The following is a 25,789-nucleotide window of genomic DNA, read 5'->3' as shown; positions in this document are numbered from 1 at the left end:
CTTATTTTCCTATGTATTAACTGTCAACATATTTTATCATTTAATATATCATCAGCGTCCTTCCTATATGTCTCCCTTGCCCAAATTGGCTGTTTTTGAGGAAATGGAGAAAAGTGATTAAATACTGTGTTATCAAAATGGACAAAAACGTTTGAATTCTTTTTGTTGATTTGATATTTGCAAAACCCAGTGACAAACATAAAGGATGACTAATAATAATGTTTTCTGGCAAAAAACAAGATCATGAAATAAAGAGATACAAAGTTTTAGAAGGACAGTAGCAACAAATTTGGAAATATATAGAATTATTCACTGTAAATATATTCCAATATTCCAATATATTGTAAAATGCATATTAAGGAATTGCTACTTTTCATATATTGAAAAATAAAAGCACTTTGTTCCAGTATTGCATTATATTTTTCAGCATATTCCCACATATTTTGTTTCATAAATGTGATACTGGCTGATAATGTCAATATTTGCTTCTTTTGTTGATGGGAAAAGTATATAAAATATGAACTTAATTCATTGCATATTAAGGCTGTCTTTAAAAAAAAAGGATAACACCAGCTCTGAAAAAGTGCATTCACACAGTCCATAAATTTCAATGGCAATATCCAAAAAACGCCATTAACAAACAAACAAGCCATAAACAGTTTATTTGCTTGACAGACTGACAGCAGCTGGTAGGTTTGAAATCAGGGGTAGCACAGAGAAATAAAAATGTCATTATTAATCATTCACTGTTCCACATCTAGGGATGTTCTGCAGTCATCCTCAGATGAGAAATGGACCACTGTGCGCAAACAGACATGTTCACGACCCCACGGCTTCTGTAACAGTATTTATCATTCGCACTTCTGTGGTCCTTCCGTAATTTATTGATCGACACAGACCCATAGAGTGGATGGTGGAATGTGAATAGATCCATTCGGGCTTTGTGTCCAAATGGGCTTTTTTTTACTAATCGTACTGTAAAAAGGGAATCCTGACAGATAGTAGTCACCAGACTGATGCTGTCATGGAGGCCGGTGAGCACTGCAGTGATTTATGGTGATTGGTGAGATGCTCAGAGTCAGAAGTGGGTTAATGTTCAGCTGGGTCTCAGGACCACTGCTGGAACCTGCCTGCATTCACATCAGCTGGCCTCAAGCTAAACCCATCGCTCTCAGTGGGGAAACAGTGTCCTTCATGGCTTCTGAATGGATCCTAATGGTTATGTAAGGTGACTATTCAAAGGGATGAATAGGCTTGGGTTGGAAAGTAATATCAATCTTGTCCAGTGTAAAAACACACTCAAACTCATGACACCGTCGCGTTTCATGATAACACTATGTAATGCACATTTGTCTATTAATGTATAGATGTGTCTTTTTACTTCTTTGAATTGTAAATATATTTTAAACTATACATTTAGCACTTAAGTCTATTTTAGAATATAGACCAAAAAATACAGTATGCAATTTAACAAAGATATAAAAACAGCTTCTGTTGGTTAAGTGGCATGTATTTTAGTGTGACCTTCTCTTAGACTTAAGCAATAGAAGGAACCCGGCCCTTTAAAACCTAAATGAAATAAAAGTCATTTCTAATTTAATCTGATGACTTCAGAACAATTCCAAGAGAGGTCACACACTAAATGCATGTAGAAGCTATTTTATTGTATCTGTTTGTATCCTAATAAAGAGACAGAAAAAGGGCCAATAAACAACATAAAACAACAAAACAGACTTTTGCACGGTACTGTATATGGTTAGTTGACAAATATACTGTATGTGTCCTATGGTGTGACACCAAAAGTTTAGAAAAAACACTAAAGATACATTTCTCTTCTGCTATTTTATATAATACATATAAATATTAATAATATAAAATAAGAAATTATTAACAGCTTGATTTTTGCTACGTCACACCATAGGACACATGCATGCTTTGTCAACTACCCATATAGGCTACATACATTTTATAAAAACTGTAGCTTTGAAATTTCACTTTTACCAGTCTTTGTATATACATTGCACACCTATTTGGATTTCATAATTATATAACATTTTATTTTATTTATAGCCTTAGCTACACTGTAGCAAACAATAAACAAAATGCCAAGGGTGCACAAACTTCTTGAACTGTTCTAGGGATGCTCCAAGCATCTGTCTTTTTACAACTGAATAATGTGTGTATATGGATCTTAGCTGTTAATTTGAACAAAAAAGAAGGCCATCTCCTACGGAAAATCATTACAATGGCGCCATCTCCTGTTCACTAACTGTAATGAGCGGAGACAGTAGTACTCTGAAAATCTACAAATAATTGATGTTAATCGAGACGTACGAGCAGAATAAAAGAGCTCTAGTCTCAAATAGAGTTTTTTCGTTATAAATAAAAATGCAATTACGGTTGCAAATACAAAACATTTAATATTATCAATTTCATTGCACATGCACACAAGTATCATACTTAGTATGTTGAAAGAGATGGTAAAATGTCGTGTTAAACTAGTTGAAATGCTATATGTCTTGTTTTTTCGTACAATCTTAAAACCGTACAATCTTGACGTCATTAACTACGTGACGCATCCGACGCGAGTGTCCCCGGAAGTGGCGCTGGTCTTTTCTTTTAAGTGACGTCACTTCATTGAGCTGTTTAAGATGGCGCTACGGCCCGGATCGGGGGGAGGTGGCAGGTACAGAATATCTCACTTAAATGCTTTGTCGTCTGTTTATCCTCAAATATTTTCCCCTGCCGAAGTCGGTATACTTTAATTCACGAGCCCGTTTGAGAATTCAGCCGTTTATCCCGCAGGGTTGAACTTTATTGCGCGTAACGTCTGCAGTGGTAATGGCTGATGCTGATCAGCTGGGATGGTGATGTGACGTTTGTCACACTGATCTCACCTAACGTTACAGAGATGACGTTAGACTTTAGATTCATCGTCTGCCACATTTGTATCAGCTTCCATCTGCACGTCTGGCTTTGCCATGCGTGTGCATGTAAAGCAACATGGATGCTCAAATATTGAGGCTCCGATTAGGCAGCCGACCTGACAGACAAAAAGAAACATTCGGTGACTGTTTCAAATTCTAGCGAGCTGCCTTAATAGACAGCATTTAAACATCATAACTGTGTTCAAATGTCGAACAAGTTTCATTTGATACCCTAAACTCGATTTGAAGCTCCCAAAGCTGCCTAGGTAGGTAGCTCACTAGGTTTGAGACGCACGGCCATGTCTGCGCACCATATAACCTCACACAGCCTATTTTGGTATATTTAAATGCTTGTATTGTGTTGAGATGTAAAGCAGTTAGAGGATTCATTGTTTTGTAGTTGTGTTCAACATTGCAAAGTGTTTTTCAGGCTGATATCAGGGTCTTGAGCAGACATACATGACAAGTAACTAGGATGAGGGTCATGTATACATGTATGGGTGTCAAACCTTGTTATACTTGCGTCCTCAGTGATACACAATTTACAGTCATCCAAGGTGTTTTTGGATGCACATTTTATTAATACAGACAAAATGTTTACTATATGTATCCAGCTTTTAATATGCATCTTTTTATTGTACCTGACTGGATCGACATAGTATCTCAATCCTGGATGTCACTGAACTTAAATACTTTAACATTGGCACAGAATTGCGTTTTAACATGCTGCATTTTTTGTAAAGTAGGCTACATGTCCTTAAGAACGGATGAAAAGTCCACCTTCATGTTTTATTTACCTAAAGCGCTTTAGTCTCTGCTTAACTGTTTGAATTATGAATGTCTGGTTTCAATCAGCTGGTGATACCTGCCGTGAAACCAAATAACCACAGAGTTCTTACATTGAGTCATTCGGTTTGGCGATACAAACAAGAGTACATTTTGTGGAATGACTAACCTGTCCGTGAACTGGGTACTTTTGTAAGAATTTCAGCAAATGATATGATAAAACGGTGATGGGCATCTTCCATATCGACTGAATCTATGAAGCAGCTGCAGTGGAGGGCAGAGGGAGTTTATTGGAACAGGTGTAACTGTATTGTTGCTGCCAACACTCCAAAGATGCTTATCAGTTCAGAGTGTTAAAAACAGTAGACGGCAATCGATGTCATTTCAAAGATGCAATCTGTTATTCTGTTTGACGCTTGCTAAATAAATAACACTGCCCACACACATGGACATCCAACACAAAGGTGTTTAGAGACGGTTCCCAAATACCAATATCAAGTCGTGGAAGGTCAGAGCTGATTATCTTTGACATCTTGGGCTTTTTGCTGGTCTATTGTTTGAAGAAAGATAGTTAGAAAGATTCATAAAAAATGACTGTCGAGTTGGAATACACTTTAGTGTGCTGCTTCTAGGATAATTAACATTTTTCGCCATACTAATAGCTCAGATGTCAATTTTTGGTGGTTTAAATACTCATGTGAGGGCTTTCTTAAAGTATTTAAAGCATGTTTGAAGCATGGTTTTCCATTGTCAAGTTTTCAGAAAGCCGCTCTCAGAATTTTCACATCCTTATTTCTCACGAAGAGGCACATGAAAATTAAAATATAACTGTATAGAGCCATCCCTTTCCATTTTTTTTTCTTTTATTATATATTATTGCTTCTGGTTAGTGCGTGTCAACTAACAGAAGTCCTACTGTATAAAGTATGTTGTCCCTAAAAATCATGTTTCTTCTTTTTCGCGTCCATAGGGCATGTATATTTCTCATCTTAAATAGAAAACATTTGTAAAGTTAAAGTCAGGCGGGTCTGCGCAAACTGCGCATCCTCTTTATACAGCGCGAGCTCCACAGTTATAAAGTCAGGCCAGTCTGATCTGTACAGTGCGAGTTTATATGCCCCCTAGTCTTGTTCGTGTTTGTTTGCAACGCGATTTTCAGCCCGCAGAGAGAGTCACGGGACAAAAGTGAAACATTTGTTGGAATCACGATGACAACGTCATGTCTGTCAGGCCATTGGCCCAACCTTACTGTCAGCTATTGGCCGATAGTTTAAAAACAGCCGATGATCAGAGCCGATATATCCTGTCAATCAAAAAAGGACAGGAAAAAGCAATGACTTTTTGCTCTGTATATAGAAAATGTCAGCATCGGCAGACACCACTCTTAAGTTATCGGTATTGGTTTAAAAATGTAGTATTGGTGCATCTCTAGTTTAGAATAATATAAACAGATGGTTCAATAGGATTTATGTTGTTGAACTGGTTTGAACTGCCCTAGAAGAACTTAAGAAGCATAAAAGTAAAAATGACAGCATTACTTCATCATTATGCTTACTGTATGCTGTAAGGTTATTAGGCAGAGTGCACAACCCTTTTAGTTATTCATAATAAAGTGTGTCCTCGAGTGGCGCACATTTTAAAAGTGCTGCTCACAGTAGCAAGGTGAGCAAGTGTTTTGCACATTTTGTGGATTTTAGCATCCAATATCAGAACTATAAAATGTATTTATTATTTAGATTTCTTTTAAAAACATGATTAACACAGTTTCAGTGCTGAAAGTGGAGTAACGACCGTCTTAAAATACCTCTTATAATTATTCTCAAGCAGAAATAATGACATTTGGCTGAATATGTGCATTGTTTAGCTGAGCAGACAAAAAGACTCATAAAACTCTTGGGTTACATTAGTTATTACGGTCAGTTCGGGCTGTTATGAGTTTTAATAGTAGTTGTAATGAGATTGAGTATTTGGAGGAAGTCCAGTAGCATATTGCAGCTTTTGTATGTTGGGAGCGGGATGACTAATATAAACGCAATTGCATCCATGAACCGCCAAATGTTTTATAACAGTTCAGATTCAGAATATGTGCTTTTAAAACCTGTTGATTCATAAACGTTTATCTAGTGTTTACAATCTAAACAGACTGTATTTAAACTGTATTTTACGAGATCAAACCTGCCCAAGAGAACAAAAAACTTTGACATTGTTCAAATGACATTGTCCTGCAGTGACTAAACGGTCAGACAGATATTAATTTAAAAGGCACATTTTCTGTTTTCGTGAATGTAACAGGGTTTGCTGGTCGGGCTGGATTGGTATTAACAGAAACAGTTTAACATGGTGGATATACGTGATCTCTCTGCCCAGTTGTCACAGCAGATTTCTCTGAATGTTAATCTTCTGGTGTTTTGTTTTTTCCTCCTCCCTCTGTTGTATCTCGGTGAAGCTGTAGGCCTGCGGGTGAACAGATGCGTCACAGACAAACAGATTCTCTCTGTGCCAGACACAGATTTCCAGAGCACCAGTGCAGTGTTAGCCCACATTTCAAACAGGCAAATAAAATAAGGCAAACTCTGGATGAATGCGTCAGTGATAGGGCTGTCACGATTATTAAAAAAATCGTCTCATCGCGATTGTTTGACCTCATCGCGATGGATTCAGATCATCGTAATTATTGCACATCTCTATAGAAGACTCTAGGGGGAGCTGTAGTGCATCTGCATATTGCATATTGTAACTAAAGCATGGTAATACTTGTAAAATGTACCACCACAACACAATCACTTTTAGGTAAACACCACTAATTCTTAAAAGCCTGGTAACAGCTTTGCTGTTTTTAGCAGGGCTTTTCACACATTTACTTATAATGCAGAACAGATTACAAGATCTCACTGCACAATATAATCCTACTACATTATACCTTATTTCCTCTCCGTTTAATTCTTATTCATTTCTTATTGAAAACAACATCAGCTGTATGAATGCAATTGCAATGATTCTGATTTCCATTGTGACAAAATTACTTAAGGAACTGTTTTGAATAGAATGTCAGTAGACTCGGGATGTTTCAAAAATGCTATCTCTGTAAGATTGAATGCTTGTTGATTGTTTTTTCAAATGTTTCTTCATCTCTTGAATGCTTCAGGGCTTTGGAGTGTTTAGCTCACTGAATGACTACAATATTAAATCTTCATGTTTGTTTGTTTTTTTGTTACAGTTTTATGTACCCTGTTGGAGGGGGCATTGGACCACCGCAAGGTACGTAGCTGATATTTACTATGCATTTGGCCTCTTTTTTTTATTATACATTGGATAGGTTTCTCCAATTGTTTTTCCGTCTTTTATAATATTTGTAAAAAAAAAAACGTGTCTGCTTGACAAGCCACGATGGTTATGATGAAAAAGTTGCAGTAATTCTCTATTTGTTACCTTGTTCATCAATGGCAGGAATGATGCCCATGCAACAGCAACAACAACAGGGCTTCCCCATTGTACAGGTCATGCAGCCCAACATGCAGGGCATGATGGGAATGAACTTTGGAGCACAGATGCCTTCAGCCATGCCTATACAGGTCAGTTTCTGTTATTGAGGTAGCTAAAAAATCTAGTGTATCCCAAATACAAATTTCCTTGTGCAAAATGCAATGCAGGTGTCATTTATTCGTTTTCTTTTATCAATACGTTTGTCTCGCCACATAGCTTTTGAAATGTAGAGAATAATTTGCAAGAAACTGAACACTGCACAATTTCCCCAGTCTGATCTCTGCAGTCGCACGATAGCTTTTTGTAGTTACATTATCATCATTGGACTTTTTATGACACTTCCTTAGGCACAGAGAGGTCTATGAGGTAAATAGAATTAGTTTGCTGGAGTAAGACGAAATGCTGACTAGTTTTTTCCCTAAATGTTTCTTTCCTCTCTAGGGTTTATACCCTCAAACCGAACGCTGAATGCTCTAATGTCTGACCGGATTTTTGTCTTTCTCCTGTGTGTCTAGGGTGGGATGGCTATGGGCATGCAGACTCCTGGGATGCAGTTCATGGGTCAACCTCAGTTCATGGGAATGAGGGGCCCGGGGCCACAGTTCCCCGCTGACCTGCAGAAACAGATGGCAGAGGAACATCAGTAAGGATTTACATATTCACACTACCTAAAGATTGTTTGTGCAGCAGAGCTGTTCTCTGATCAGTGTGTGTTTGTAGTAAGCGTCTGGAGCAGCAGCAGAAGATGCTGGAGGAGGACAGGAAGAGAAGACAGTTTGAGGAACAAAAGCAGAAGTTACGTCTTCTGAGCAGCGTCAAACCAAAAGTGAGAAGTGAAATCATAACAGACCATATACATTTTACACTGTTTAAAGAAATGTGCTTTAAAAATGTTTTTAACTCCCTACTACTTGTTTAGGGGCCACATACACCTAAAACACCTAAAGTTTTTATCAATGAAATCAGTGTATTATATTTTTGCTCAATAATTTTGTTTTTTAATATTTCAGATTTTGGGGGAATTGTATGCTTTTATGTAATATTTATGCAATAATTATGACTTTTTTCCCCCATTTAATATAATATAATATAATATTATTCTTATTCATTTTCTGAGGTGTTTTTTGGCACCAGTGAGCCTTTTCAATTCACGTTGATGATTGTTTGTTAAGTAGCCAGTGTCACAAAAGTCACCAAGTTTCATGCCATTTCGCTAAGGAAAAAAAGTACAATTCAAAACGTTAAAAATGTGGTTAATGTGACCAAAGAGTACCAGAGGGTTAAATGTGCTTATAAAAATGTGTATACATCTGAAATGCACTTTATTTGTACAGACTGGGGAGAAGAGTCGTGACGATGCCCTCGAGGCCATCAAAGGAAACCTGGACGGCTTCAGCAGAGACGCCAAGATGCATCCCACACAATCTTCACAGTCTAAGAAACCAGGTACATTCAGTGACGCGTCCCAGCTGCCTATTTGTCTTCCAGCCATGTGCTTTTTAAGACCCTGCTCGTGACATCAAGGGTCTGCAGACAGAACCGACAAGTCCAAAGTGAATGAGCCCTGTTAGCACATCACGCTTTGAACTAAGGAGACGCAGTTTTTTCCATCATCAGCCACAAGGAGGCTCTCCAGATGTTGTTTTGCTGTTTCATCATCCTCCTTGTAACACATTATTTTCCACCTTCACACCCTCACAGTTTCACTTTTTACCTGAGCAGATGTTAGCTTCACATTAATATTACCTACTGTATTTCTAGATTAGACTGTTTTGTTTTGTTGTGTCGTTTTTTTTGTTGTCTTGCTCTTTAGTATCTGTTTACAAATCTTACAATTTTACATTGTCATTAAAAGGTCACATTCTGAAAAAGTGCACCTATCCTAATGAAGTTCACTACCTCTTGTTATCATCTATCAATACTCTTATTTCTCAATCCATCTGTGTGCTCATAACTCACGATGCGTGTTGTGTTTCACTTTCTTGTTTGGTTTTTGCAGACTCATCGCCATCTCATTCCTCTCTTACCTCTCATTCCCCTGCTTTCCCCGACGACGATGACGAGTTTAGTGACTTTGTTCAGGGCCCAGCCGATTCCTCCTCTTCCTCCTCATTCCCCTCTTCCTCCCTCCCTCCATCCTCACCTTCACTGAGAGCCGGCCAGCCGTTAGAGGCGGGGTCCAGTCCACACCCCCCCTCATCTCCCGTCCCCCCCTCACACCCTTCATCTCTCTCCGTCCCTCCTGTCATCCAGCACTCTGTCATCTCCAGCTCCCAAACTACGTTTCAAGGTAACTCATCCGTCTGTCTTTTTACCGTCACTTGTAACCAGGGGTCACATACATTTTGTTCTATTATGTACACTCTCGGTCAAAAGTTTAGGATCACTTGAAGAAAATGTTTCTCATGATCTTAAAGGGGTGCTGCAACGGTGTGTCATGCATTCTGACTTCTTTACAATGCTAAACGTGCTGTCTTCTCATGCTTAACATGGTCAACTTGTCAAAAAACGAGTTGGGCGTGTTACGTAGTATTTCTGTGCTCGAAACACTCCCCCAGCGATCGTACAGGTTTCGGAAAGTTTTTTTTGAACATATAAAACTGTTTCGTAACAACTTTTCTTAGTCCCTTATTGGACAATTCTCCCGGAAAAGCACACGGCACGCCCACGCGGCAGCAAGGAGAGCAGGAGAAGGAGCATGCGCAGACGTCACTTTCACTTGTGTGCAGGAGAGAGAGAGAGAGAGAGAGAGAGAGAGCATACGTTCGTGAAGTTCAAGTGTTTGTTTGTTCACTGCATTTGGGTGATGAATGTTATGTAAACGGTGGATATAACGCTGGATATGGAGATCGTTTGAAACTGATATATGGAGCCGTCCCAGCGCTAAAAGATGCCGGACATGAACCGCATGCAGTGAGTGAAACTGATGTCTGTGTTTTGTTGGCAATGGGTGCGCACATGCTGTAGTTCCGCCTACCCCTCCCCCCCGCACGCACCGTAAGCTTTCGGAAATAATCGTACAGCTGTATCTATCTTTTATAAATGTGATCAAACTAAATACTCTTCGAAGATACGAAGTATGCAGTACTACTCTATAGGTACTCAAGATTAATATGAGATTGGCAGAAACTGCGTGTGTTAGGGCCGCTTTAAAAAACGATTCATCTGAAGGTGTGTGTTTCAACGTTTGAAATCACTTTAGTAGATACAAATATAATTGTGCCGCCATATTAATATATTTTATTACAAAACCAAATTTTTATTAAAAAAATATGTTTGAAATGGATTTTTTGGACCAAATAATAAATAAAGAGCAGTCAATAAGAGTCTAGCATAGATGGAAATTCGTTCAGTACTGTATAAAAAGCTTCCCAGGTTGAGACCTCAATAAGCTGGAACAATTGTGTACGATTCTAGTCAAAGGGTGGCCACTTTAAAATGCTAAAATATAACTTTGTCACAACATAATTCCCACAACTACATTTGTGTTATTTCATGGTTTTGATGGGTTTAATATTATTCTAAACTCTGGAAAAATATGAATAAAGTGTGATCCTAAACTTCTGACCGGTAGTGTAGATGTTTTATATATTTTTTTACTTTGAGTTGTGTTTGTGATCAGTCACTTGACGTTTTCAGCTCCTGTGATTGGCACACTATTGATTTCTGAAACTGAGTGCAAAAGTAAACGTTAGCAGCATCCAGGTTACATATCTCTAGGCCTGTATGCACCAGCCAAAGAACTTGCATTTAGATAAGTGAGAAAAAATGAGACCTTGTAACCCGGGGCAAACGCCGCCTGCATGCTTTCCATGCTTTTGACGTCGAGTCAACAGTCTTCAGAGGCTTCTGATTCAGCTATGATAGTCACCATCTGTGAAAATGGGATTCTGACTCAGCCGTCACCCTCCACCTCCCTTCAGTTTTGTCAGCTTGCAGATGGTGTCCCATATGCTCTTATTAATGGACAGCGTGAAGAAGCATCACAATTCAAACTTTAACCCAAAGTTCTTTCGGCACACCAGCGCACGCTTTGCCGATCGTGTTGGTGAGCTGATAAGAAGCTCAGAGTGAGTTCTATTGACAACACTGGTGATGTGTCGTGATGTCGAAAAAATCACGAAGATTGCCGAATCCAGAAGATTGCTTTAGGAGATCTGTTGCCTGTGTACACAGAGGAGATAGAGAAGGAACATTGAAGCTCTCTGAGGGACATCTATATATTGTACTGCTAGCACACCCGCTGAATCATTTAGTTACCCTCATGTGGTTCAAAACCTCAATGTGACTCTTTCTTCTGCGAAACACAAAATGAGATATTTTGAGAATTGTCTCTGTGGTTTTGTGTCCATACAATGGAAGTCAGTGGAGGCCAGTGTAGTTTGGTTACCAACATTCTTCAAAATATCTTCTTTTGTGTTCTGCGGAAGAAAGTCGTACAGATTTGAAATGACATGAGGATGATTCAATGATGACCGAATGCTCATTTTTGGATGAACTATCCCTTTAGAAACAACAGTAATTCGTAGCAATCTTATACACGTGGTTGTTTTCGAAGCTCATGGGTACATTTAGGAATGTAGCAGGTAGATAAAACATAACCTTTGTCCCTAACTGATTCAGGCCCGTCTCTGGAGGAGAAGATGTTCTCGTCGTGTGACTTGACAGCTGATAAGATGGCCCAGGTTAGTTTTAAGGCACGGCAGGCTCTATCCGAAATGGGCCCCAAATGTCACGTCACGGCCCAGTTTCATAGCAGCTCCAATGCCCGAAACTGGGCTCAAACTCGAGATGACTTCGGTTCAGCCTTCATCATAGAGGCGGCATCTGAGCCTCGACCTGGGGTTCAAGCGCCCCCTGCTGCAGAAACCCTGCCGGTACAACACACTAGCTCCAGCGGTGAGAAGCCAGTCCTCTTCGCAGAGCTTCGCAAAATTAACACACCTTGCAGCTTGAAACTTCTCTTCCATCTCTTTTTGCTACTTTATTAACGAAACGTGAACGATTACAGACGAGAGCAAAAATAAAATACAAGTGTATGCTATTCTTAACACAGGGTGCCAAATGACCACGCAATGACTTTCATATCACGATCGTTTCCTCTCTGCACTGTTGCTTCTTTTTCCATTTCTGTGCTGATGATTAGAATCATGTTTTTTAATCACTTAAGTTGATCATCCTGTTGGTGTCATTCTTGGTTGACCTTTTGCATGATACACCACTTGGTTGAAGGTTAAAATGCTGTAATCCCATTTTAAACTGCTTGATTTACTTCACAACTCTGAGTATCCGTGCAGTTGTCCACATACAGAGAATCGTAGTCAATGCTAAACCTTCCTCTCCGTGCGTCCATCTGTTTGTCTCGTAAACCCAATCGCTCTGGTCTGAACGCAGCTGAGCTGAACGCAGAAGCATCTTTCGAGCATCTGAGCTTGGTGTCAGCAGTACATTTGTGCTGGGTTTCGCCGACAGCAGATGTGGGGGACGTCTGGCAGTGGTGTAGACACATGGGGATATATGCTTGATCAAACACTCTTAGCTTAAATGTGCATAAACAGCATCTCACCGTCTCCATGTTCATCATAAACAGGTGTAGCCGTCTACCAACAAGACATGCAGCCCATGGTGCCAGCCTGGTTGTACAATGACACGCTTATCCCAGGTATGTGTCGATACATTGGTTTTCATTTCGTTCTTATGCAAAGTTAGGTTTATAAATGTCAAAATGTTTCTGTTCTCCAGAATTGTTCAAGAAGGTCTTTGAGTACACCATGACACCAGCAGGCATCGACACGGCTAAACTCTACCACATTCTGATCTCATCGGGTCTGCCAAGAGAAGCCCTCGGGCAGATTTGGGCCCTGGCTAACCGTACGACACCTGGAAAGCTTACAAAGGAAGAGCTGTATACTGTATTGGCCTTGATCGGAGTCGCCCAGGTAATGACTGCTTTAAAGCAAGTTTATATTGAATCTAGTTTACTAAAACTATTCAAACATTTTTGGGTCACACTTTAGATTAGGATCTATGTCTCACTATCAAGTAACTATTAAGTACGACTTTTTTCTTGGCTGAAGTATCCCTTTAAGAATGAAAATAAGAGCCAATTCAAAATACTAACATTACTACATTAACACAAAATTTCCACATCACATTAGTACTTTGCTTTGTAGCTGTTCTCAAACTACATTTACTACAGAGCTAAGTGCCTTGCCCCAGGGCATGATGGGTAAGAATGGTGATTGTTAATGCATCGCCCCATGCTAGATTTGATCCCTCACCCCTTTAGTTGCCAAACTACATTATATTTTCTTTTGCAGGCCTTTGAAGCTTTTACAACCTTTTAGCTTTTTTTGTGATGCCATTGTAGCAGAATTTGGCCTACGGTTGCTTTTGCTCACATTTAGAAATGTACCAGCCTGTGCACATAGGGCTGTACATTAGACAGTTATAAAAAAATTGCAGAGGAATGCTGAAGTGAATGTCTGATGGTCAGGGAGAGGAGGAATCTTTACCTCCCCGGTATCCGTGGTCCCTCAAGCACGTTGATTTGTCAGCAACTCGTGGGACCTTTGCAGTAATAACACTTTTCTTATGCAAATGTAAAAGCTCAGTGAAAAGTCAGTCTTCCAGTACTTCAGTTCCGTAGAGCAGTAAAGAAAAGAAAAGCTCTTGAGGTTGCCCGCAATGGCACTGAAAATGGAAGTTGACGTTAATGAATATTTTAGGCAAACAAATCAGGCGGCATTTTTGTAGAGGGAGAACAGACAGTCAGATGGGGAAGGAGTTCTTGACAGCTCTGCTTTTTAATTTTGGCTCCCTGATGAATGACACGTCGTAAATTCAGAGATCGCACATGAGGCGAGTAGATGTGCGCTCGTCTAATAGCTCACTTTTGTGTGTGGAGAGCATATCTGCTTTAATGGGGCGTTTTACTGTAGGTTTATGGTTCTGTGCTATTTGTTATGACATTGTCATGATGCTCTCTGCAACTAACGATTATTTTCATAATCGATTAGTTGGACGATTTTTTTTCCGATTAATCGGATAAAACGTTTAATTTGATCTTTTGCTTATAATAATTGAATCAGAGATGGGAAAAGTATACACAACTGAACTCATTAGCCTTCTCCCAAAATGTTGTGGATGACTCCCTAATTAACACAAGGCTGAGTTGATTCAGGTATGTCATATTAGAAGCAGCCGACAATAGTCTCTCCCAAACGTAGGTGGAAATCATTTTTTTTGTGGCATAAAAAGTGAGATATTTGTCATTCAAATGTAGTGAAGTACAGTAAAAACTATCCAGAAAAAATACAGTACTCAAGTAAATTTACTTTATTACTTCCCACCTCTGAACTAAATAAACCCCCAAATCAGGGTATTTAGCCTATTATGTACTTTGCAAAGTGCAAACGCCACAAATTTGGTTTTGCAAATATAATCTTCAATTTTGTCATTTAAAACTCCTGTCCCCTTTAAACTTTAAAACTGCGCGGCTTGAAGAGATGCATGCAAAACAAGTCTGCGCAAAAACTGCGCAAGTTGTGCCGCACGGAGAGACGCATGCACGGAGAGAGACGTTTGACTTTAAAACTGCGCACCTCGCACTCCACAGAGAGACGCATTCATGGAGAGACACATTTGACTTTATAACTGCGCACCTCGCGCTGCACAGAGAGACGCATTCACGGAGAGACACGTTTGACTTTAAAACTGCGCAATTTGTGCCCCACGGAGAGACATTGATTTATAACTGCGCAGCTCGCAAGTGACCTCACAGACCAACTGATTATTATCGATTTTATCGATTAGTTGTTGCAGCCCAATGTTATTGGGACAACAGAAATGGTGTGACTTAAAATGTAATGGTAACCAAAGGGTTGTTCAAATCTCATTTGCACCTTTGGACTAGACACTTCTAGTATGCTTCTAGTGTACTTAAAGGTGCTGTGATATTTTGGAGGATCTGTTGACAGAAATGAAATATAATATACATAACTATTAGGGCTGGGAAAGTTAGCGTGTTATCGCAATTATTTTATCGTGCATTAAAGCAGGTTTTTTAAGTATTATTTTATTTCGAAAAGTCCGTTGCTCACTGGCTCTGAAACGTACAGACAAACCATGGGTCACAGAAGGGGTGGGATGTTGATTGGTACTTACTGGGGAATGTACAACACACTACTTTTGAATTCATTATTGAATTTTACGCTTAATGCGATCAATCGCGATTAATCACAGAAAAGTCATGCGATAAAATTTTTTACTCGTTGCCCAGCACTAATAACTATGTGTTCAGAGGTGTATAAAGACCTTACATAATGAAGCGTTATGTTTTTATTACCTTAAAATTGAGCTATTTCCATCTACATACACCGCTGGTTCCCTTAGATGGAATTCGCCATGTTGTTTCTACAGTAGCCCTAAACCGACAAACTGCTCTACAGAGCATTTTCGAAATATGTTATCTCCTTCAGCAAAGAAGCAACAATGTGACGACATCTTAGATCTGTGTCAGCCACCGTAGTGCTTCAAAAGGGAGGGTGAGCGGTGGAGTGAAGCGTCGGTTGAAATTCACAACCTTACCACTAGGTGCTGCTAAAATCTCCACATTGCAGCTTTCACGTGCATATTGTGGTTGTATTTTCTAGAGTGGCCTTACTGTTATGAGTCTGGACATCCTGAGTCAGTTTCCCTCTCCGCCTGTGCCCAATCTACCTGCCATGGCTATGGCCATTCCTGCTGTCCTGCCTCAGCATCAGCAGTCCATCATGACCCAGCCACCCGTATCCATGCCCATGCCTGCCCTGGCACCACCTGTCATGGGCATGACCCCGAACCCGCCGGGGCAAACACCCGCCAGCTTCATCCCCAACTTCCCTCCAGTTCAGGTAAACATCGTATTACAGAAAAATGATTTGTTACCTTCAAAATAACTATGTATGAAAATGATTTGTTACCTTCAAAATAACTATGTATGAAAATTATTTGTTACCTTCAAAATAACTATGTATGTTATCGCAAGCACCGATTTACTTGTTTCACTGGTTTCTCGCAGGCTGCCAAGGCAGATGACGATGATTTTCAGGATTTCCAAGAAGCCCCCAAAGCGGGAACGGGAGACGACTCATTTGCAGATTTCCGAGGAGAAACAGGGGGAGCGTTTCCGAGCGTGGCTTCATCATCATCGTCATCCCAGAGCGGGTACAAGCACCACTTTCAAACAGGACATATTGACCCACGTGCATTGAAAAGCACATTTTTATACGTCGTAAAGTATTATCTTGTCATCTCTCTTCAGTTGTTTATGACATTGTGTTTATGCTTTGGTAATTCCTCCCGACTCGCTTCGCTTATCTGAAGCAGAGAATCTTTTTCTGCTTTGTAATAGCTTGTAATAACCCGCCTGACGCAACAATTAAGCTCCCGTCATCTCTTCTAATGAACCCATTTCAATGGACAGCTGAGAAGCTCGTCCCATTTTATTTCTATTCACATCTGCACGGAGAGATTTTATGCTTGCAGGGAAAAGACAAGGAAAGGCAATTATGGAAAGCAGGGAGTGAGAGTGGGGAATAGAGGAGAAATATGTTGTCTGAGTGCCACGGCCCTTCAACAGTCGATCAGCTTCACTGAGCACAAAGACTCCTTTGTTTTAGAGGAATGTTTTGGTTCTCGAGGCTGCCAGATCATTCGCTAATTAAAGCAGGGAAAATGAGAAGTGCTGAGATTAATACAGGAAGTGAGCAGAGTTGTTGTTTGCTGGAATATGGCTGTTTTGAGGGAAGTGATCCAAGACGGAGGGGAGGGGTGCACTATCTCACAAAACAGACTTTTATGCATAAGGCAATTCAGGCAAAACCTTTCCAGTATGTGTTTAGCATATTTTAGTTCGCATGAAAGCACACTTTTCTGGAGATGGAAGGAGCAGCAGTTATTTTAGTTTTATTTTATTTTACTTTAGTTTTGTTTGCATTTTGATTTTAATATTGTTCTCCATGTCAATTTTTTGTTATATTGTCAGCAATTTTGTCATGTGCTTTTGAAGTTCATCTTATCTATATAATTATTTTATTTATCTAAGTTTTTTTATTTTTATTTTAGTTTAGTTTTAGTTTACTTCACTTTTTTGAAGTTTTATTCTCTATTTATTTATTTTTAATTTAGCTGTATGTTACATTTTACATTTTTTATTTTGGTTTTAGTTTAGTTTTAGTTTATTTTACCAAGTAAGCTTGATTGGAATTTTAACAAAATAATTTTATTTTTGTTTTTTGGCATTAAGGTTTATGATTTAATTTGATGATTTAGGATATACTACTCTTCATTTTTCATGATCTACAAAAAGGATTAGGTTAATAGTTCATTGTCAAATATTTACCAGGGCTGTACAGTGCGACATATATGTCGCATATGCTATGAAAAAATCGGGTCTGTGTGAAGAATACATTTCCTAGTGTAGCACGCATGCGATACAGTTTTGCATGTGCATTAGACGGAGCTGCTTGTAATGTGAAGTGTGTTTGTCATTTCACTATTTGAGAAGCTGCCGTCAAACACACACTGAAGCGTTGTTGCGACAACCCGCCAAAATAAAAGTGTGGTTAATTTGTAAAAAATAAAAATTTACTTGTAGTAAATTGATAACCTGTAGTAAACACTATAGTATACTTAATATTTACTAAAGTAGGGTTCAAAAACACTATAGTATCTAGAAATTTAACTGCAGTTTACTGTAGTAAATACTAAGGTATAGTATAATATAGTATTTTGATGTGGACAAATATCTTACTATTGTAGTAAAGTTTAGGGTTGGAACATTTTAAGAAAAAAGGAATTTGGGAAAAACTAATCCTGGCCCTAATTTGTGTATCTGTATGTAACGTTAATGTCTTTTGTCAGTTCTCAGCCTATTTATGTGAAGACCTGCACTTCAAAGTTGACTACAGACGTTTTTACAGCCCTGTTTACTCCCCCTCAAGTTATTCCAGATCTGTATACATTTATTTGTTCTGTTGAACACAAAGAAAGATATTTGGAAGAATGTAAGCAACTGACATTTCTGACGTAGTAAAAAAATTGAAATGGTAGTCAAAAGTGCCCCAGAACTTTTCATTTACTAAATTCCTCAAAATATCTTTTGTGTTAAAGGGGTCATATTGGATGGCTAAAACGAACATTATTGTGTGTATTTGGTGTAATACAGTGTGTTTACGCGGTTTACGGTAAAAAAAAACACATTCGTTTTCACATACTGTTCATTACTGTTGCTCCTCTGTGCCCCGCCTTAAACATCTATTTTTAACAAAGCTCATGGTTGTGAAAAGCACTGTGTGTTCTGATTGGCCTGCTACCCAGTGTGTTGTGATTGGCCGAATACCTCAAGCATGTGGCAGAAATGTAACGCCCCTTACCATATTCGGAACATCAGCCTTAAAAGCATATTGTCAGCTTATAATGTCACCGGTAACGTGTGAGTTCAAGCCCGAATATGATCCAGAAAATGCATTTGACCAAGTGGATTAATCAACTTTGCCAGCGCGACTTTGCCAGCAGAGCGTAACAGATCGGTAAGGTTTTATATTTAAAAACTATTAGGTTTAACAATTAGCTAATTTCTTGAGCTACCTTTGACGCTATGTCTCGACGCAACGCGACAAAGTCAATAAAACATATTATAACGAGGCATTTGTTGCATCCAGCGGGGACATAGTTACTGAATATAAAGACTTATATTTACTTTTTTCGTGTAGCATCACGCTGCAGGGGAGAACAGCCAGAGGATACGAGGCTCAGCCTCGTAAATATAAAACCATTTCTGCATTTGTGATCGTAGGACCGACAAAAAGCTTACGTTTGTGTTGTAAATAAAACTTAACCACCGATTTCTAATTGTGTCCTCGTTTGGAAGACTCAACTAAGTAGTTTTTCTTTTTTGTGTTCAACAGAAATTTGAGAATTTTCATTTATGGGTGAACAGTCCCTTTAAGTGTATTTACACAGTGTCTACACCGGATGCGACGCGACAAAAGACAATAGAACGCATTAGAACCCATTATCCTTTTAAATTCTGTCCACACTGGATGCGGCGCGACGCGACAATTCCATTAGAACATCGCGCGGCGTCCGGTGTTAGTCTGAGAGCATCAAAGAACAAAGAGAAATATTACAACAAACTTGAATGTTTTGGCTTGTAGACACAAGTACTAGGGTCCGTTTTGATCCTGTTGGGTTTTCTGGTTTGTTTGGATCACAGTGTTCCTGCCATGCTGACTCCAGTATCTGGATCTTCATCCAACTCCTCCTCGGATAAATATGCAGCGTTTAAGCAGCTGTCAGTGGAGCAGCCTGCAGAAGCCACGCCGTCCGTCTCAGGTATAACACACACACAGTTGTCACAACACACGTCAGTAAGCCCTTTGAGGATGGCAGATATCGCCAAAGCCTCCCGTCATAGGTTTAACATTGAACAAATGCTTTGGAGATAAGACAAAGAATTACGGTCTCGCAGACGTGTTTTGCATAAATCCATGCTCATATTAATCTCCAGCTCTTACGATTATTAACACAGTCCAGTTGCAAAATACACATGTGCTGTTTGAGATTTGATGTAAGCTCTATTTTTTCCGCTTTTGATCCAGATTCTGGGGACAAATACAGTGTTTTCCGAGAGCTTGAGCTGCCTTCAGACAGAAAAACTGTTGGTAAGCAGATTCATACAACTTGCAGAGCAACAACATTTTCACGACTGAGCAAAACGACAGATCTTCAGGTCATAAAAATGGCTTCAATTACATTTAATGCAGCTTCACCACACTACAGTGTGTTTATTGTGTTCAGTGTAAATATTCACCATCCTGAATATTTTGTATTCTGAGACGATCAGTATTGTATAGAATAACAGTATTGATTCCCGATTGATCAGTATTTGATACACTGATGTGGGCATGTGTACATGTCCCTGTCTCACTAGAGCAGAATCCAGTGGGAACAGCTGTCATAATGCCAGTAAGTTAATGGTTGCAGTGATTTCTCTTCATAAACTCCCACAGGTTTAGCAAAAGACACTTTCAACACGTTTTGTTTACTCTATGAACATCTCTGTACTAAGAATGCAGTGAATATCTGAGGCTACACTAATTCCGTTACAGTTGAAAGCGGTTTTGCTGTTAAAAACTATGCATTTTCAAGTGTTTTCCAAAAGATGACTCCCTGGTCAAGACACAGGGTTTGTTTTTTTGACAAAAATGTGCCTCATTTGAGGGTTGAGTGTGTTTGTCTTTATGGTGTTTTATGCGTGCATTAGTCTGCATTCGTAGTATTTACATCACAATCTGAAAGCACTTGACCATATTAAAAGTCTCAGGTGTAAATGCTATCCAGACTCTGTCAGGTGTAAAGGTTTCCAGTCGTTGCCCGTAAAGGGGCCCAAAACTGTAAATTCTGTCATTATTTGCTCACCCTTATGTCATTCCAAACCTGTTTGTCTTTCTTCTGCAGAACACAAAGAAGATATTTTCAGAAATGTCTGGTTTTGTGTCCATACAATGGAAGTAAATGGGGTCCAAAGTTGTTTGATTACCAACATTATTCTGTGGAACACAAAAGAAGATATTTTGAAGAAAGAGTCATTTACCTGTTTTAAATGACATGAGGGTGAATGATGACAGAATTTTTATTTTGGGGTGAACTATCCCTTTAATATTGTGGTTCTGAGTGCGTTTCAGTTTTTTCTTGCTGTGTTGAGTTTGTGATTTCTGTCCTTACAGCAGCATTTGTGATGATTTTTATTGTGCCATCTTTTTATTTCATTTAACAATTGTTTGCAGTTTGTGTTAAGCGTTGCTAATCCATTGCTCTCTTTTAAGAGGGTGACTCGGGTGCTGTGTTTTGTGCTGTGCTGTTTTTCCATTCTCAGTTGTTTCAGCATGAAATGCATTTAGCCACACCCTTCAATTCTTGTCTTTTTTTCATTTTCCACAGGCGAGGGATTTGCTGATTTCAAGTCTGTCAGTGCCGACGATGGCTTCACAGACTTCAAAACAGCCGACACCGTTTCTCCACTAGAACCACCAGACCAGGCCAAGTTCCAGCCAACTTTTCCTCCTCCTTTCGTTTCCTCTCAATCTCTACCGTTGTCACAGCCAACCTCTTTGGCTCAACCTAGAAATCCTCTTAATATGGCAGACCTGGACCTGTTCACCACAATTGCTCCTCCTGCTCCCACCGCCGACGCCAAACTCAATTTGTTCCCTTCTGTGCCCCCGGTTACTGTCCCCAAACCTCCCAGCATTGGAGGTGAGGAGTTTGGCGATTTTGCTCTTTTCGGCTCGTCCGAAGCATCACACGGCACCCCCACGACGGGAAGAGGAGCGGGGGCAGCGGTGCAAGACGACTTTGCTGACTTTATGGCATTTGGGAGTTCGAGAGATCAGAAAAATGCTGCCGTTTCTGCAGACGGCAACAGCGATGGCCAGGCGGAGGCGTCCCAGCAGAGCCAGCAAATCGGTGCCGATAAGTACGATGTCTTCAAACAACTTTCCTTGGAGGGCGGCCTGGCCTACGACGATAACAAAGAAAGCGGCGGGGGATCTTTCTCGTCGCTCAAGAGCGACACCGACGACTTTGCAGACTTTCAGACCTCAAAGTTCTGCACGGCACTGGGGGCGTCCGACAAAAGTCTAGTAGACAAAGTGGCCGCATTCAAGCTGGCCAAAGAAGACTCTGCCTCTGTTAAGTCTCTAGACCTCCCGTCCATCGGGGGCAGCAGCGTGGGAAAGGACGACTCAGAAGATGCGCTCTCGGTTCAGCTGGACATGAAATTGTCTGACATGGGAGGAGACCTGAAGCATGTGATGTCCGATAGCTCTCTTGATCTCCCCGGTTTGTCGTCCCATCAACCCCCTGCCGCAGGTGAGGAATTAGTACGCTTGCTCTGGTGAAGTCTGGCCCTGTTTCTCGCCACTTTCTCTCTCTCACACACACTCAGTCGACTACTCAGACCTCTCAGAGGCTCAACAACTGAAGCCCAGATCTGTATGGAGTTAAAGTTACATATCAAAAACTTAATACATTTCCTCATATGCCCTTCATTCCCATTCAAATGATATATATATATATTCAATTATGCACAGTTGTATCCTACGGTATTTATTGTTATTTATTTATTTATTTAATTTAGTTTATGTATTCTTTATTTTTGCCAGTCTTAACGTGCTTGTGAATCTCATTCTCAAGTATTATCGCTAACCGCACAATAACTGGTATTATAACTTCTAGTGTTATCAGGTGATACGTTACGAAAGCACATTTATATGCAGTATTTAATTCAAATGACTAGTGACTTTGTTTTCTCTCCCTTTCATGTCTATGATGTCACTGCTGTCACGTCTCATTGGTTGGTTTTCCCTAGTGTCCCCTGCTTTGATTGTACCATCAACATCACCAAAACTAAGTAGCATTTCATAGTGGTAGAATAATCAAAGGTTTCGTCTGTTAACTAAGTTTGATTATTGCAGGTGAACTGTAGGACTGTGTTCATGTTGTTGCGTTTAAAGGGATACTCCACCCAACAATGAATACCCCCCCCCAAGTTGTTCCAAACCTGTATAAATTTCTTTGTTGACAAAGATATTTGGAAAAATGTTAGTAGAAAAAAATGAAATGGTAGTCAAAGGTGCCCTAGAACGGTTTGCTTTCCTATATTCTTCAAAGTAACTTTTGTGTTCAACAGAACAAATGACTAGTGATTGAGCATTTTTTTTCTACTATGGTAGTCAATTTGGTCCAATAACTGTTTGGATACAAGCTTTCTTCCAAATATCTTTCTTTGTGTTCATCCGAACAAACAATTTATGCAGGTTTGGAACAACTTGAGGGTGAGTAAATGATGACAGAATGTATCATTTTGGGTGGAGTATCCCTTGAACTGATGAAAACAGATCTGTTGTTTAGGCAGTGTAGCCAACATCAACTTTATCTACTTGAGTTTTCATTGAGATGCGTCTTAAAAGCGTCTTTTAAAACAACTAAAAGTAGCTGTTACAGGAAAAAATGATGGGAAATCTCAACGTTTACCAAATTGTATACATTTGTGCAGACCTGCCTCTAAGACTGTTGTCCCATTAATAATGCTGTTTATACTACATAGTTTCCTATATAGGAAGGGCAGTGGTGTGACTTTGGACAACGGTCAGAGTTCAAGTGGTTTTATTTTTGTGTGTGAGAGTTGGGACACATGTAACCTCATGCATAACGTGATGCAACGTCTACACGCTCTTAAAAAAATAGTGCTATGTTGCACTAAAAGTGGTTCTTGGCTCGTAATCATAGGGGAACTACTTTTAGTGCTATATAGAACCATATTTTGGTGCTTCAGTGGTTCTTCAGCGGTGGGATGACTGAGGTGCTACATAGAACCGCTGAAGAACCATACAGGGGCTTAACAGGTTCTTTATATGGAAACAGTGCTATATGGCACCTCGGTCACCCCAAAGAACCTCTGAAAAACCACTGAAGCACCAAGATATGATGCTATATAGCACTAAAAGTGGTTCCCCTATGATTACGAGCAAAGAACCACTTTTAGTGCTATATAGCACCATTTTGTTTTAGAGTGTGTAGACATTGCATCACGTTATGTATGACGTTACATGTGTCCTAACTCTCACACACAAAAATAAAACCACTTGAACTCTGACCGATTACATAGACACAGATTGCATCTCAGTCTCAGGTTTGGATAAGATTCGTAAAATAGTAGATGTTTTTGCAGTTCCAGGCAGCATTTAAACAAATGGTTGCATACCGCAATAAAATAGATTTTTCCGATCTGTCCAAACTAATGGCTGGAATACCCTACAGGACTTTCTAAATCTTAGAAGATTTTACAACACTAGGCATCTTATAGTTGCTGACTTTGTTAATTGTTACAGAGAACGATGATACACTAAATGACAGGATTGCACACTAGAATGTTGGTAACCAAGCAACATTGACCCCCATTGTATGGTCACAAAACCACTGAGACATTTCTCAAAATATCTTCTTTTTTAGACGTTCAAATCGTTCACGAACTCAACATAGTCACACAGAAACACACCTCATGAAAGATGAAACAAACATAGATATCAGAACAATTTCTGTCGACTCCGAATGCCCAAAGTCTTAAGGCTTGCACAGATTTTTACAGTCTGGATGAGAAATCTGAGCAGAAGTTATGTTGTGTATTCCAGCCTTCAGCCAAACTGACATTCCACACAGACTCTAGAATGTTTCATTTTTCAGTGTTAACAAATACATTTTTTTGTTATGAACACATAGAGAAAAAAATATGAAACAAGATGCCAGTATGCATTTAAGTTCTGCTAACACCAACATGTCTGACTTTACATTCCTTCTGCTTTTTAACTCTGCCGTTTCATAAACATTATGAATATTCCTAAAAATTACGAATGGAATATGTAAACGGACAGATTTTCCAGAGACCAGTTTGGTTAACTTGATTTGTCTTAGCATGATAAATGAGCTTGACATAAGCCTTTACTATTCCACCTTAAAACATATCACATTCCTATTTTTATAAAGAACAGGTGTTATGGTTATTATCAACCTGTTACAATCCCGTCCTATTTGTTTGCATGCGACCGTTCATCCGTCCGTATGATGGTTATCCGTGTTTGCATGTGCATGGAGAATCCTCAGTGCCGTGCCTACGAGCACACTTGAGCAAAACATACACAGCACTACCTTACTTAACCCGAGTCATATCAATAAAGCATGAGTTGGCATTATACAGGCATATGACGCAATTGGCACATGAGATCGCAAAGTTAGTGAACCCTACCCGTGAGGGGTCCCCTTGGGGTTTTGGAATGTCTGCTTATTAGAGACATACTGTATGAATGCCTGTAGCTCTTCATAGATAGGTCTGTTCATATCAGCTGTTTAATGTCTTCTGTCATCAATCATCATTCAGTTACAGTCAGCATTCTCTGCTTCTCATGTTATCTTGTCACATGTAAGACATCTTGAAAATGTGCTCACTTCATCATTCATTTCCTCATGTGTCAGGGTGAGAACACAGTCACAGTATTTCATTCAGTGAGCGTCGGCTCTCATGTCCACTGGTTGGCTTTTAGGAAGCACAGTCGGAAGAGTTCAGATACGTTCATGTGGTCTCACCGGAGTCCCAATGAACGAAACTAAACCTAAACATAAGCAGAAGGTCCCATTAATATGAATTAGTAATGTGTTACTTTTTCATTCACGTCCTGTTGAAATCAGCATTATTTGAGTTTAGTAGTTACGAGACCAATTATTACGATTCCAATGTTTTTAGAAGTTGACCATATGAAAACAATGAAATTTTAGCTAATGCATTTCATCGTACGGTCCTGTCACATCAAATGTTCGTGACTCTTTGGAAGGTTTTGAAAAAAACGTATTTTGAATGTTGGCTCCCAGGTGCACACCAACATGAAATTTAAACTTACTGCTTATTCGTTTGCATCAAATAAAATTGCCGCCCGCTCTGTGAGAATCTGCATAGACTCTGAGGTAGCATTCCATCAGAATTTTTATATTTAGTT

The 25,789-nt window shown here is 39.6% G+C and overlaps 1 protein-coding gene across 8 annotated transcripts in view; it reads left to right on the top strand.

Annotated features, from left to right (window-relative positions):
- The first annotated feature begins 2,613 nt into the window (after window positions 1-2,613).
- The window catches only part of synrg (synergin, gamma), a 44,445-nt gene continuing 21,269 nt past the window's right edge, over window positions 2,614-25,789 (top strand). For 5 of the 8 annotated variants that reach the window (XM_057350318.1, XM_057350317.1, XM_057350316.1 and 2 more), the window contains exons 1-15: window positions 2,614-2,686; window positions 6,931-6,971; window positions 7,161-7,285; window positions 7,712-7,839; window positions 7,917-8,022; window positions 8,531-8,642; window positions 9,196-9,486; window positions 11,820-12,095; window positions 12,787-12,858; window positions 12,939-13,135; window positions 15,851-16,090; window positions 16,258-16,403; window positions 19,456-19,574; window positions 19,841-19,903; window positions 21,183-22,112. In XM_057350318.1, the coding sequence (XP_057206301.1) occupies window positions 2,652-2,686; window positions 6,931-6,971; window positions 7,161-7,285; window positions 7,712-7,839; window positions 7,917-8,022; window positions 8,531-8,642; window positions 9,196-9,486; window positions 11,820-12,095; window positions 12,787-12,858; window positions 12,939-13,135; window positions 15,851-16,090; window positions 16,258-16,403; window positions 19,456-19,574; window positions 19,841-19,903; window positions 21,183-22,112 (2,881 nt within the window). In that variant the 5' untranslated portion in view covers window positions 2,614-2,651. The remainder of the gene's footprint in view (window positions 2,687-6,930; window positions 6,972-7,160; window positions 7,286-7,711; window positions 7,840-7,916; window positions 8,023-8,530; window positions 8,643-9,195; window positions 9,487-11,819; window positions 12,096-12,786; window positions 12,859-12,938; window positions 13,136-15,850; window positions 16,091-16,257; window positions 16,404-19,455; window positions 19,575-19,840; window positions 19,904-21,182; window positions 22,113-25,789) is intronic. The other 3 variants (XM_057350322.1, XM_057350323.1, XM_057350321.1) reach the window with 2 other exon arrangements.

Source organism: Triplophysa rosa, linkage group LG14 (genome assembly GCF_024868665.1).
Source record: "Triplophysa rosa linkage group LG14, Trosa_1v2, whole genome shotgun sequence".
Taxonomy (NCBI): domain Eukaryota; kingdom Metazoa; phylum Chordata; class Actinopteri; order Cypriniformes; family Nemacheilidae; genus Triplophysa; species Triplophysa rosa.
Note: the sequence above shows the minus strand (reverse complement) of the source record. Positions and strands in the feature narration are given on the sequence as shown.